The 14,893-nt window shown below is 43.4% G+C and overlaps 1 protein-coding gene across 3 annotated transcripts in view; it reads right to left on the reverse strand.

Moving 5' to 3' along the window:
• AKT1 (AKT serine/threonine kinase 1) overlaps positions 1–9,236 on the reverse strand; it is a 113,648-nt gene extending 104,412 nt beyond the window's left edge. For 2 of the 3 annotated variants that reach the window (XM_077819473.1, XM_077819471.1), the window contains exons 1-2: positions 8,928–9,236; positions 1,591–1,755 (exon numbers count right to left, since the gene is read on the reverse strand). In XM_077819473.1, coding sequence (XP_077675599.1) covers positions 1,591–1,636 — 46 coding nt within the window. In that variant the 5' untranslated portion in view covers positions 1,637–1,755; positions 8,928–9,236. The remainder of the gene's footprint in view (positions 1–1,590; positions 1,756–8,927) is intronic. The other variant, XM_077819470.1, reaches the window with a different exon arrangement.
• Between the last annotated feature and the right edge of the window lie 5,657 nt (positions 9,237–14,893).

The following is a 14,893-nucleotide window of genomic DNA, read 5'->3' on the forward strand; positions in this document are numbered from 1 at the left end:
CACATTTCCCTCCAACCTCTTTCAGTTATAGTCATGTTAGCTGTTAGCTGTAACTAGGTAAAACAAAATATTCAGGCAGAAATGTGATTTAAGTCCACGGTGTCCCTTTAACTGAAAGAGTTTCTAGGATCCTAAAATGGAAAATAAAATGTAAGCAATTCTTTTCCTTGCCTTGTTTTACCCAATCAAAATGTCTCTCTCAAACATATTTATTGCAAAAGATAGTTTAGATTCTTCAGAACTATCCAGTGACATGAATTAAGATGTTATACATTTCTCTAAGCTCTAGAGAGGGGACATTTACGTGCATAAATGCTGTTTGAAACAAAACTGAATAAAAAATTATAGTGCTTTCATATGGCCATGTCAAATTCTCCTGACCAATCATCAGACGAGAATGGAAAACTAAAGGCTATAACAGATTTTAGAAAAAATAATTGCCCTTTTATTTTAACAACATGGATTTTATCAATTTTATTCTTGCAGAAGAATCTTTAACCTTTATCAAGGTTATGATAAGGAATGCCATCTTCTTCCCCCAAAAATTATTCTGTACCTTTGCACCTTCAGGTTACATTACTTTGCTGTTGCAAACTGTCCAGAAAAATCCTGAGTCTGCAGAAGCAGCAAGCTGGAGGATACAAAATCTGGAAGATACAAAATCTGTTGTTGTCTACAACAAATGATGAGATTATGAAAAGCACCTAATGATGTTCTCTCCTTTCCAGGAAGCAATAGTACAGTACAAAGAAACAGGTAAGCCAAATACCTGATAGCATAACAACACTGTTCTTAAGGAAAAAAAATCATACAATAAAATTTCACTTACTCTTAGCAAGACCTTGAGGGAGTGGGGGAATGTCTCGTAATGCAACAGGATAGAGGGACATGCAATTACTGTGTCAGTTATATTTCAGCTTTCTCTGCCCCACCTCTCATACAGAAGGACTTTATTAAAGTTTTATTTTACCAGTGTTAAAACAGATGTACATGGAGTGTGCAAAACTAATGCTACTGCTCATGTCTTGGGTACAAAGAGTGAAAGGGTTTTTAAAAAAAAACAAATCAACCAAACAGTGCATTCACTAGCAAATCTACATGGGATCACAGTGGGATCACAGCATAGCTAATAATCATTGTATACCTTGCTGTCCACGTGAAGATTCATCTTGAGAATTATATTTTCTGGTGATACATGCTCACAGATAGAACAGCTACAGATATGTTATCCCCATTTAAAATGATACCATAGAGACAAAATAAATTGTCCCACCATTGCAATAGTCCAACTTTCAAGTCTCTATTTTAAGGAGCCTCTTTTTTTCTATTAGCGTAATTTTCAAACCAAACAGTGAAGACACTGAGTTTTCTGAGAAAAACATAATACACACATTTCACAGAGTCTTGCATGCCTCATGGAAAGTCATACACCTTTCCTATGTATATTTAGTATTAGGAAGGGTCAGATTTTAAGAGAGAAAAATAAGGAAGAGCTATTTAAAGGTATGTTGTTAAAGGTGAGACCAAGCCAATTTGTTGGTTGACCCAAACGGACAGTGTTCCTTTAAATGAGAAGGAAAAGACACTTACCTCGCTTGTGAAGCCATCCTTCCTTCACTATTGCTACTTCATTCATAATGGCAGGAATGTCTCTTGAAAAAACAGTTTATGCCAAAAGATCACCCCACTGTTATTTCTGGATTCCAGCAGAAGGGGCCACGGAAAGGGCTTCTTTCCTCTCTCTTTCAGCTATTTCTAGAAATTAAAAAAAACAAACAAACAATGTTTTGCAGCATTTCACATATGTGCAGTAAGGAACACAACAGAAGGTAGCTTATATTGCTGTTTTGATTACAAAGTCCAAATGAGGGATTTGTTCTTCAGAAGTATTTTTATTTGCGGGAAGAATGGGGATGCCAAAGTGAATGTCTGAGGAAGTTCTACCTAGTCACTCAACAGATAGAACAGCAATGTCAGTACAAAACCCTACATTAGACACGGACTGCAAGTCTTAATCCAGGTCTCTTCCGTCTCCCCACCAATAAAAAGTATTCCCCAACAGTAATTTTATCCAGTCTAGTTTTTATATCCCTCAGTGTGGAAGCTTCCCGCACTTCCTTTGGGAAACTTCTACAGCCTAATGCATCTCAATGTCAGGAAGGTTTTCCTAATATTCCACTTCAGTTTTACCTGTTAAACTAATCCCATTACTCTCACTGACCTCTCTAAGCAATTCAACTCCCCTCTTAAATGAGCATATGGTATCTTGGGTAAAATCATTTAATTTTCTCTTGTCATAAATCAGCCCCTACATCCCCTTGCTCTTGTTGCTTGAGGCCTCTGCTTATGCAGCCCTAAACTGTGTTCCCTGGTCTTCCTGGCTATTATAGTTCTCTGTTTGCTCTCCACTATCACCAGGAGGTCTGTTTTCCAAGTTTCGCTCCCTCACTGAAAATCCTTCTTTCCAGAACTATAACCTTGTATTATCTTCCAAACTGAATCTGATTTTGTTCCTTATTTTCTGCCCACATTGCCAATTTCTCCAGGTTTCTTTTTATAAGTCCTCAGAGGTATCTGCAACTTTACCTAGTTCAGTATAACAGGGGAGTATCATTACCAGCAGGACAGTGGGGTGGGAGGAGGTATTGTTTCATATTCTCTGTGTATATATAAAGTCTGCTGCAGTTTCCACGGTATGCATCTGATGAAGTGAGCTGTAGCTCACGAAAGCTCATGCTCAAATAAATTGGTTAGTCTCTAAGGTGCCACAAGTACTCCTTTTCTTTTATCATTAAAATGTAATTTATGCCAAATTCCAGATAATGGTGAAGATATTAAAACAACACCCCCTCACCCCCCATCCCCAGCAACTAGACACACATCCTTCTGCTACTGAACTCAGTGCACTGGCCAAGATAAGACTGGACAAACAATAAGGGCTGTTATTCACTCCTCTTCTGAAGGGACCACATCTTTATGCCTATTCAGTCCATGACATCTTTACTTGGATTGGCAACAAACATAGCAGTCATGATGGGGATAGCAGTCCATTAGGAACTGGACTAAGGTCAACTAATTTCATGTTATCCACTGATGCGATCACTGATTGTAACAACCTCTTGCCATTATGAACCTGGACTACGACTGAACATCTGATAGAGATGGGAGGTTCCATATTTCATTGCCAGTACTCTGAGCCAGCCAGAGCTTCTGTCTAATGAAGTTAAAACTGACTTATATCAATCACTGTAAATATAAACTGTGCAACCTTGAGTGGGATGAGTTGTGAGAGAAAGGAGGTCAGGTCCCTGTTTGTATTTCTGTGAACTTTCACCAGTTATCAGAGTTCTATATCTTTAGAAGTTACACCCTGTATTTTTCAAATAAATAAATAAATTCACTGTTTTTCCAAGTTAGTAATCTGCCATTTCTCACTTCTTATAATTATCAGCTCTAAGAAACGAGCCTGACATTTGCCCGGGGTGGGGGGGTGGATACAAAAATCTGATCCTGGAACACAGACATGTAGGAATTTCTTGACATCACAGACAAGTACAGAAGAATTATATGTTACAAAATGGAGATGAGTTTCACCAAGAAGGTATCTTAGGACAAGCACCTTTTGACATGCAACTAAGATAAGACTGGACAAACAATAAGGGCTGTTATTCCCACACACCTACTGACAGTTACACCTAGGCATCAATGGGAGAACAGACCTCATTTAAAGCCTTCTCTCAAATACGGAGCTATCTGCAAAGTGTTGAATAAAATCCCTATGATTATCACAGCTACAGTCTGAAAATGGAATTGCTGTGTGAAAGTTAACACACATTACTTATTGGTATAACACTATGCCACAGCAGGTTAGGGTACTGTACATCATACCCACGCACTGAATTTAAAACAATGGAAATAAGCAGCCAACCCCCTTTCCACAGTCACTTGGTGAAAGAGAAAGTTAAAAGCAAAATAACTAATTAGTAGGAAGGCTAATCCCCCGATTAGAAGAAATAAAAAACAATGACAAAAAGGTTTCTGGAGTTTCAGGCTGGGTGATGCCATATCCATCTGGAATCACAAACCTATATATTTGCATAGCACCACCTTATTTATTATGGGCTTGATTGTCAATTTGCCCAGGGTTAGTAGCAGCATCTTATTCCGCTACCCCTGAAATAGCCCAGAAGGGAGATCATGATTTGGGAGTCATTCTGCCTCCTGTTCCAGGGAGGGAGTGGCAGCATGAATTAAGTACAACATACACCAGCATATTGGAGAGGGTAACTACACACTGCCAGGCACACCCTTGCTCCCTCTCAGCCTCTTTGGGGAGAGGGAGAAATAACATAGTGGCTCTGTGCACTGAAGTGGCAGTATGGCACAGAGAATTAAGAGGCCCCTAATACCCTTCATGCCAGCATGCAGAAGAGGCCAGTCAGGCCTTATATTCTTTATTCAGCTATGCTGGTGTGTGTGTTAGTAAGAGCAAACTCATTTAAAATATCTTCAATTCATAACACGGGAAGGTGGGATGTCTTAGTGCAGTTGGACATAAAGCTGTATCTAGCATAACCTCACTATACCTGGTGCAATTTTAATTGCACATCCAAATTATATCTAATGCAATTCAACAGAGAGAGAGAGAGAGGGGTGTTTATTTTTAAAGACACAATGGTAGCACAAAGATCTCACATAGGAAGAGGCAGTCAGCTCTCCTGGGGGGATCTATGCATTAGTGAATATGGACAAATGAAAGGTATGCCTTTTGCACACGCTGAAAAAATGGATGATCATAAGGCTCATTAAGTAACTTTAGGAATGGTTCCCAGTGAATAGATGTCATTTGAGGTCACTATGGGCTGCTTTTAGAGCCTGTATCTGCATGTGACTGAGTGACAGCAGGAGCTGCAGATGAACAATTCTTCCTTTTTCTCTCTTTTTTTAAAAAAAGATTTGTTTCTATGACACCTTATTCAGTATCAAAAGACCACCTGTACTCATCATTCAGACAGATTAAAATAAATAATTATTTATATAAATAATACCTTGTGTCTCACTGCTGACTATTCTACCAATATAGGGAACAGTTGATAAGTACGTGCATAAAATTAAGTTGTGAAAATTCAGTACGCTATTAATTTTAGAAAGATACATCATCTCCTTATGTACTAGCATAATGAAAGCTGTCTTAAGGGACCACCCAAACTAATCTTCCAATAGAAGGTAGAGCAGAACTATACTCAGTATATTTGGGGCAGCCTCTTAAGACAGGAAAAAAGAAAAGGAGTACTTGTGGCACCTTAGAGACTAACTAATTTATTTGAGCATAAGCTTTCGTGAGCTACAGCTCACTTCATCGGATGCATCCGATGAAGTGAGCTGTAGCTCACGAAAGCTTATGCTCAAATAAATTAGTAAGTCTCTAAGGTGCCACAAGTACTCCTTTTCTTTTTGCGACTACAGACTAACACGGCTGTTACTCTGAAACCTGTTAAGACAGGAAGTTGCCTAATCAGGGTGCTCTCTTTTACTGTCTTTCAAATGTGCCCCTTTCCTGTTGTAGGAGCCCCATACAAAATTAAGAGATGTACCTGTTCTCCTCTTACAGAGAGCGCTCTCCTGCTCAGGAAGAGATTTTATTTTGTCTTCATTTCCTGCACAATCTGTGGAGCCAGGCCATGTTCAGGGGGAACATGCTGGGATCTTGGTAACAGAGTTGAGGGAAATACCAGCACTCTGCAGTCACAACTGCAGAAGCAGCAGACTCTGTAGGCAGTGCCCTATCCTCAGTGAAAGGATTTGAAAGGTAAAGTATCAGGCTTTCATTTTAACAATATCCCGTGTTCCCTTTAGCTGGAGAAAGTTTTAGAAAGAAAAAACCCACCCCTTGCTTGGCAGTCTCTTGGATGGTCTCAAAGATTGTAGTAACTGTCCTTTTGGGTAAAAGAGAAGAAATTTGTCCAGATGAGCTGGAGCTGTTGTTGCTGGTGCTGCTGTTAAAGTCTGAAACTGTTTTTCGTTCTTTTATTCATCTTAATTAAAAGGTTAAAAGGATTTTTAATGGTGTGTTTGCCATGGTGCTAAGCAGGCTGAGGTCTCTGTATATCAAACCCTGGACCTCGCTTAATACTGTTTAATGTTGGACACTGACTAGGTTGTGTTAACACCTTTGCCCCATTTATTCCATCTAAATTCATACAACAGGTCAATCCAAGCAGTAACAGATCCTCCAGCCTCACCCTTTTATCTCTACCTTGACTTGTATGTTAGAGCCCCACAAATTCCACCATCATTTCAACGAGAAGAACCATTAATTCCACTGTGTTCACAGGCTCGATACCAACTGCAGGTGTGGGGAGGTAGAAGCCAACCCACAGCCATCAAATCCTAATGACTAATTTTCAAGAAAGCAGAAAATGAACAACCACCTTTATATCTCAGCTTAATTTTGAAAATCCTGTTGTGGGCCACCAATTATGTGCGATTACTGATGTTCTCCACTAGTCTAGAAGATGTTCCACTTAAGACACCACCATGTCAAAACAGATTTCAGAGTAACAGCCGTGTTAGTCTGTATTTGCAAAAAGGAAAGGAGTACTTGTGGCACCTTAGAGACTAACCAATTTATTTGAGCATAAGCTTTGAAGTGAGCTGTAGCTCACTTCATCGGATGCATATAGCTCACGAAAGCTTATGCTCAAATAAATTGGTTAGTCTCTAAGGTGCCACAAGTACTCCTTTTCTTCATGTCAAAACAGGTATTTTGTCATAATTATACATGGAGCTTATGATAAGGCTTAGAAAAGCTTTTCCAGATATTGCAAGCTACAGTAGAAGCACAAGCTGAGAGCAAAAGAAAACTATACCACACGTCCCATTTTCTGTGACTCCATAAACTTAATCTAGACTTCCAAACTGCAGTTTGCAATGCTTACATTTCTCATGTCTTTAGTGGTCTAAGAACCAACAGATACGTCTGTTCAAGATGGGGGGGGGGGAGGGGGAGGAGAGGGCTACCCAAGTTTAGCTCTCCTATCTCTGGTTTCAGAGTAACAGCCGTGTTAGTCTGTATTCGCAAAGAGAAAAGGAGTACTTGTGGCACCTTAGAGACTAACCAATTTATTTTAGCATGAGCTTTCGTGAGCTACAGCTCACTTCATCAGATTCATCTGATGAAGTGAGCTGTAGCTCACGAAAGCTCATGCTAAAATAAATTGGTTAGTCTCTAAGGTGCCACAAGTACTCCTTTTCTCTCCTATCTCTGGTTCTGGTTGTAGTGTGGACAAACTCTAAGCAGGGTAAAACTGAGTGTGGCTGCAGAAAGGGGACAGCTTCTCCTGAACCCTACATTTTTATTATGCCCTTCAAGTGAGAAACAAGCCAGTTTATAAAATTCTTGTACAAGTTTTAAATTATATGAGCATATAAAGTCAGGAGACTGTACAATGGAATCAGAGGGAACACATTTGTAAACAAATGGTTTGCCCCAACCTTTGTAAAGATAAAACAAGTCATAGGTCCATTTAATTCTCAACTAAATTACTTGTATCAAATATTATTAACATTATCAAATATTATTAACAAGTGAATGCTAGAACTCTTGGTACCACGTAATAAATTGGGACACTTCTTTTAATTAGTGACTGCATACTTCCAAGAATTTGTGTACAATATTTGCAAAACAATGAAAGCCCACATATTCAAAAAGTAAAAGGTAGTGGCAAAGTCTTTACATCCACAAATACTACTGTGTCATGGTAAATGTCCTGGCTGTCACTATGAAATTAATAACTACATAAAATCTAGTAGCCACACAACACATATTTTTCACTTGTAAACAAATATTATAGTATACTTAATCCAGCAACTCCCCTTAAAAACTGCATTTTAAAACGTATGTTCATGTCATGATGTAAAGACAAACAAATCAATTCACGTATTTGCTTCTTGTATATTGGGAAAGGGAAATAAATACAGTTAACACTTCACCTAAGCAAAACATGTAAAAAGGCTGTAACCACATGAGTACCAATGGCACCAAATCAAAACTTCTAATGCATCTTCACGTTGGTTATGATAAACAAATCCAAAATACACCGGTCACGTTAAGGAAACACCCACATACACACGGAGTGTTTTTCAATGAAGTTGAAGTGAAGTGAAGGTGCTAGAAGTCTCCAAGGAACAATTTAGTCATTACAGAAGTTGGAAGGGGGCGGGGGGGGGGGAACCACCTCGATTATATTGATTACAGTTCTACCCTACATTGAGTCATAACTTTTGGGGAGACTTAGAAACCTAGTACGAGCCGTCAACAGCCTTCAAAGCATGGCAATATCCGCCGGCGCACACAGAGAGGCTTGTGAAAACCGAAGGGCTCCTCTTGCCGAGGACTCCAATGAGCAAGGCTCGAAGAAAGATCCAACCTCGCTCCTACCCAGGCACTGGAGGATGGGGGAGGCTCGAGGAAAGAGATCCCAGGCTGGATCCACCCCAGAGCTGGCTCCGCCGGTGAGAGACCCCGGACGCTTCACTCACCGACACTCGCACGTACTGATTCCCAGCCAGCCGGCCGGCCGGCCCCTTCCTGTTAGCGAAGCCCAGACCCCCGGCAGAGCGAAGAAAGGGAGTAAGTCAGAGAGGGGCCAGCCCCCGGGGAGCCGCTTCTCCTCCCTGCAGGCTAACCCCGGCCGGGGGGGCGCCGCCGCACGCTGCAGCGCGCCACCCCCTGCCCCGCCGAGGCCCAGGCGGGTCGCTGGGCGCGCCGGGGGGGAGGCGGGTCGCTGGGCGCGCCGGGGGGCGGCGGGACGCGCACCCCAGCCCCCCGCCCCCGGCGCGCACCCCGCGCTATGCGCCAGCCCCGGCGGAGCAGGCCCCGGCGCTTCCTCCCGCCGCCCCGCGCGCCCGGGGAGCGGGGCACTTACACGCCTGCGGCGGGGAGCAGCCCCCGCAGAGAGGCGGCGACGGGGGCTTGGCCGCGGGCGGGTTCTCCTCCGGCGCTAGGGCCTAACCGGGCTAGCGCAGCCTCCCGCTCGCCGTGCCCGGCCGCTCCTCCGCCCCCTCTCGCGGGGAGTCAGCCCATGGAGCGCGCCGGCCGGCCGGCCGGACCCCCGCCTGCGCTGCCCGCCCGGCGCGGGGCTGGCCTGGCTGTGGCCGCTCCGGGAGCAGAAGGGGGCGGCCGGGCCCCGAGCCGCTTGCCGCTGCCCCAGCCAGCCCGCTTCAGGCTGGCCCTGCTGCAGCCGCCGCTCCCGGCTCCGCCAGCCTGCGCTCGCCTCCTCTCCGCCTCTCGCTCGCTCGCTCGCTCACACCCACAGGCTGGGGGAGCCGCTGCCTGGCCTCGGCGGTGCCTGCGGGGTCCTACCGCCCGCGCAATCAGCTCGTCCCCTCTGCAGAACCCGCCCAGCCCGCCTGGGCGAAGGGGGAAAAGGTTCTGCAGCTCCAGAGGCGCTTGTCCCGGCCACCCCCCCACACACTTGCACACACTTACACACTCTGCGGGTCGACAAGAAAAGGTGTGTGTCCTGCATGCTGCAGGAGGAATGGGGAACTCTGCTGGCTTCCTGCCCGCAGATTTCCTTGTCGTGGTAACTAGGGCTGCTTTCCACTCACCCGGGTGTTTACTAAAAAGAGAGCTCAGCTCACACACGCACATGGATGGGACCAGAGTCCAGCCTTATTAGCTCGAGTCACAGCTCAACCCCCCCGCCCCCGGCAGACTGCAAGACAAACACACAGTGACAGAAGAGGGGAAACTGGTAGACTTAGATCGGGAGCTTTGGGGGATTTTGTTGTTATCGTCTTTGTACAGTGCCTAGCACAGTCGGGCCCTATGCAGTTAATGCCTTACCACAATACAAATAGCAATAAAAGCTGTGTGGCCAGCTCTCCCAGTCTTTGGTGTGTTGAGTAAAGCTCCAGCTCTTGGATGCATTTGGTAATGTGAGAATCTCAGTTTTCGTTTTTAAAAAGTAAGGGGTTTTTTAGGCCTCATGATTCTGGAGATAGGCCTAAAAATGTGATTCAAGAGATTTCTAATAGCTCAAAATGCAGAAGTCACCTAAAAAAAAATTCTGTTCAGAATTTTTTTAAAATTGGATGAATTTTAAGCCAATCTCATGATTTTGGAGGGGGCATGACTCATGATTTTTTATGTTTGGGATTGGCAACACAATTTTAAAAAGAGTGAAGACAACCTCCACCCACGTATAGACAGACAACAACCAGAGGTATGGGCAATTGAGTTACAGATCAGGGCGAGAGACAAATATATGAGACACAGAAGTCTCATGACTAGGGAAAGTAATAAATACATATATCCTAAGTGAAACAGAGTAGCAGCAGAAATCCCCAAATGGTGTAGGGAGGATTTTGATAGCCTCATTCTCCTCCTGCCTACACTTCACCAAAGAGAAGTTATTCATTAAGGTGATTGCTTGTTTCACCTTACAGACTTGAATTTTTCATATTTAGGCTTCAGGCATGCAAATATACACATATGAGGAATCCATTGAAATCAAGGGGGCTCCATGCATGCACAGTGGTGGTCAAATTGCAGATCTGGAGCCTCAGCTATACTTGCAAGAATTATTTACTCCACTGAAATGTGTCTCGGAAAGAGAGCTTTTCCCATTCCATTAGAATTAATCTTTTAGTTGTAAGAGCACATTACAGTACTGAGTAGATAGAATGGAATGAGTCAGGATCTATTGCTGATTCAAATTCTCCCTTAATTCATGGTGAAATTTGTGCTTTGCATTTCTCTGAGGACCTCAAAGCACTTTACAGAAGTGAGTAGTATGGTATGGCTCAAAGCAGAGGCACAGGTGTAGATTAAGGCAGCGGTACAGAGGCCAACAAACAGAGCTGTAAACAGGGGAAGGAGTACTAGTAGGACCTTAGAGACTAACCAATTTATTTGAGCATAAGCTTTCGTGAGCTACAGCTCACTTCATCCAATGAATTGGTTAGTCTCTAAGGTGCCACTAGTACTCCTTTTCTTTTTGCGAATACAGACTAACAGGGCTGCTACTCTGAAACCTGTAAACAGGGGAGTTTGTAAGGGGAGTTTGGGGGGAAGACACAATAAGAGCCAGGCAAAGGAACAGACAAGCTAGTGAAGGGAGTGTGTGGTGTTCTGGCAGTGTTTTGGTGCTCATTGGGGGTTTGTGTTGCTGTGGGTGGTAGTGTTTTGGTTTGGTTTGTTTCCCCCAGACGAACAGGACTTAGGTGAGAAGGCTACGACAGACACAGAGGCAGCAGCGGTAGTGACCCAAGCAGTGGAAGACACAATGAAGATGACTGGATGTGGAAGCTGTGGCAGGTACATGATCCTGGAGGGGGTACCTGAAAATAATTTCATCTGCATGAAGTGCTGCCTGATAGAGCTGATGGAAGAGAAGATCTGAGGATTGGAGATGCAGGTGGAGACTCTGGTTGAGTTTAGAAGGGGATTCAAGCGGATGATGGAGCAAAGACATGAGGATGCTGAAGGGAAAAGCTCAGACTTGCAGATGGAAGCAGGACCAAAGAACTCTGAGGGGATACTGCTGGGTGAGGAAAGTGGATAGTGGAAGCATGTGACTAAGAGAACCAGGCAGAGGAAAAGACCGGCCAGTGAAGGAGAAATAGAGCTCAGGAACAGGTTTGTGGAGTTGGAAAATGAAGAAGGGGCACAGCAGGTGGTCACTGAAGGTGAGAGGGCAAGGAAGAAGAGAAGAGCAGATAGTCCTATAGGAAGAGGGCAAGAGTCAATGGAGATAACACCAAATATGAGCCCCAGGAGGATACGGGATGGGTTGCAGAGGATTGCAAGGGACAACAGGAATTGAGCCAGATGGAACAGGGGATAGACTGGAGAATCGCACCATAGCCAGGAAAAGGCAGGTCTACGTAATTGGGGACTCATTACTGAGAAGAATAGACAGGCCTGTAACAAGAGTTGATCCAGAGAACAGAAGGGTGTGCTGTCTGCCTGGGGCTAAGATACAGGATGTGGACCTGAAGCTGAAGAGGATCCTAATGGGAGCAAGAAAGAATCCATTGATTATTCTTCATGTGGGAACATGTGATTCGGCTAGATTCTCACTAGAACGTATCAAGGGAGACTATGCCAGGCTGGGAAAGACGCTTAAGGAAATTGAGGCTCAGGTGATCTTCAGTGGGATTCTGCCTGTTCCTAGAGAAGGGCAACAAAGGTGTGACAAGATTGATGCTCAACAGATGGCTCAGGCAATGGTGCTATAAGGCGGGCTTTGGGATATGTGGCCACTGGGAGGCATTCATGGACAGAGGACTGTTCTCTCGGGATGGACTTCACCTGAGTAAGGAGGGAAATAGACTTCTAGGATGGAGGATGGCACAACTGATCAAGAGAGCTTTAAACTAGGAATTCAGGGGAGATGGTTGGGAGATGTCCAGGTAATCTCCATGCCGGATTTTCTCTTTGAGAGGGAAGAAAAGTAAGAAAGGATACAGCCATGGGTAGGAGAATGAACATAAGGCAGAAGGGCAGTGTACATACCAATCTAACAGGTAATATTGGCGGTAGAATTTCTGTGCCCAGTCGGGTAAAGAATGTGAGCGAAGACAAACAGCAAAAATTAAGATGTTTGTACACCAATGCGAGGAGCCTAGGTAACAAAATGGAGGAACTAGAGCTACTGGTGCAGGAAGTGAAACCAGATATTATAGGGTTAACAGAAACATGGTGGAATAGTAGTCATGACTGGACTACAGGTATTGAAGGGTATGTGCTGTTTAGGAAAGACCAAAATAAAGGTAAAGGTGGTGGAGTAGCATTGTATATGAATGATGAGGTAGACTGTAAAGAAATAAGAAGCGATGGAATGGATAAGACAGAGTCTATCTGGGCAAAAATCATATTGGGGAAGAAAGCTACCAGAGCCTCCCCTGGGATAGTGCTTGGGGTGTGCTATAGACCACCGGGATCTAATTTGGATATGGATAGAGCCCTCTTTGATGTTTTTAATGAGTAAATACGAACGGAAACTGCGTGATCATGGGAGACTTTATCTTCCCAGATATAGACTGGAGGACAAGTGCTAGTAATAATACTAGGGCTCAGATTTTCCTAGATGCGATAGCTGATGGATTCCCTTCATCAAGTAGTTGTTGAACCAACAAGAGGGGATGCCATTTTAGATTTGGTTTTGGTGAGCAGTGAGGACCTCATAGAAGAAATGGTTATAGGGGACAACCTTGGTTCAAGCGATCATGAGCTAATTCAGTTCAAACTAAATGGAAGGATAAACAAAAATAGATCTGTGACTGAAAAACTTGTGGATCTAAAGGCCTGGAATTACTTCAAGTCAAAGTTGCAGAAACTATCAAAAGCCTGCATCCCAAGAAAGGGGAAAAAATTCATAGGGAGGAGTTGTAGACCAAGCTGGAATAGCAAGTATCTCAGAGAGGTGATTAAGAAAAAGGAGAAAGCCTACAAGGAGTGGAAGATGGGAGGGATTAGCAAGGAAAGCTACCTTACTGAGGTCAGAACGTGGAGAGATAAAGTGAGAAAGGCCAAAAGCCATGTAGAGTTGGACCTTGCAAAGAGAATTAAAAGCAATAGTAAAAGGTTCTATAGCCATATGAATAAGAAGAAAACAAAGAAAGAAGAAGTGGGACTGCTTAACACTGAGGATGGAGTGGAGGTTAAGGATAATCTAGGCATGGCCCAATATCTAAACAAATACTTTGCCTCAGTCTTTAATGAGGCTAATGAGGAGCTTAGGGATAATGGTAGGACGACAAACGGGAATGAGGATATGGAGGGTAGATATTACCACATCCGAGGTAGAAGCCAAACTCAAACAGCTTAATGGGACTAAATCAGGGAGCCCGGATAATCTTCATCCAGGAATATTAAAGGAACTGGCACATGAAATTGCAAGTCCATTAGCAAGAATTTTTAATCAATCTGTAAACTCCGGGATTGTACCATATGACTGGAAAATTGCTAACATAGTTCTTATTTTTAAGAAAGGTAAAAAAAGTGATCCGGGTAACTACAGGCCTGTTAGTTTGACATCTGTAGTATACAAGGTCTTGGAAAAAATTTTGAAGGAGAAAGTAGTTAAGGACGTTAAAGTCAATGGTAAATGGGACAAAATACAACATGGCTTTACAAAAGGTAGATCGTGTCAAACCAACCTGATCTCCTTTCTTTGAGAAGGTAACAGATTTTTTAGACAAAGGGAACGCAGTGGATCTAATTTACCTTGATTTCAGTAAGGTGTTTGATACGGTTCCACATGGAGAATTATTAGCTAAATTGGAAAAGATGGGGATCAATATGAAAATTGAAAGGTGGATAAGGAACTGATTAAAGGAGAGACTACAGCGGGTCACACTGAAAGGTTAACAGTCAGGCTGGAAGGAGGTTACTAGTGGAGTTCCTCAAGGATTGGTTTTGGGACCAATCTTATTTAATCTTTTTATTACTGACCTTGGCACAAAAAGCGGGAATGTGCTAATAAATTTTGTGGATGACACAAAGCTGGGAGGTATTGACAATACGGAGAAGGACCGGGATATCATACAGGAAGATCTGGATGACCTTGTAAACTGGAGTAATAGTAATAGGATGAAATTTAATAGGGAGAAGTGCAAGGTCATGCATTTAGGGATTAAAAACAAGAATTTCTCCTATAAGCTGGGGACACATCACATGGAAGTAACAGAGGAGGAGAAGGACCTTGGAGTATTGGTTGATTACAGGATGACTATGAGCCACCAATGTGATATGGCCGTGAAAAAAGCTAATGCGGTCTTGGGATGCATCAGGCGAGGTATTTCCAGTAGAGATAAGGAGGTTTTAGTACCGTTGTACAAAGCACTGGTGAGACCTCATCTGGAATATTGTGTGCAGTTCTGG

Source organism: Eretmochelys imbricata, chromosome 6, assembly GCF_965152235.1.
Source record: "Eretmochelys imbricata isolate rEreImb1 chromosome 6, rEreImb1.hap1, whole genome shotgun sequence".
Taxonomy (NCBI): Eukaryota; Metazoa; Chordata; order Testudines; family Cheloniidae; genus Eretmochelys; species Eretmochelys imbricata.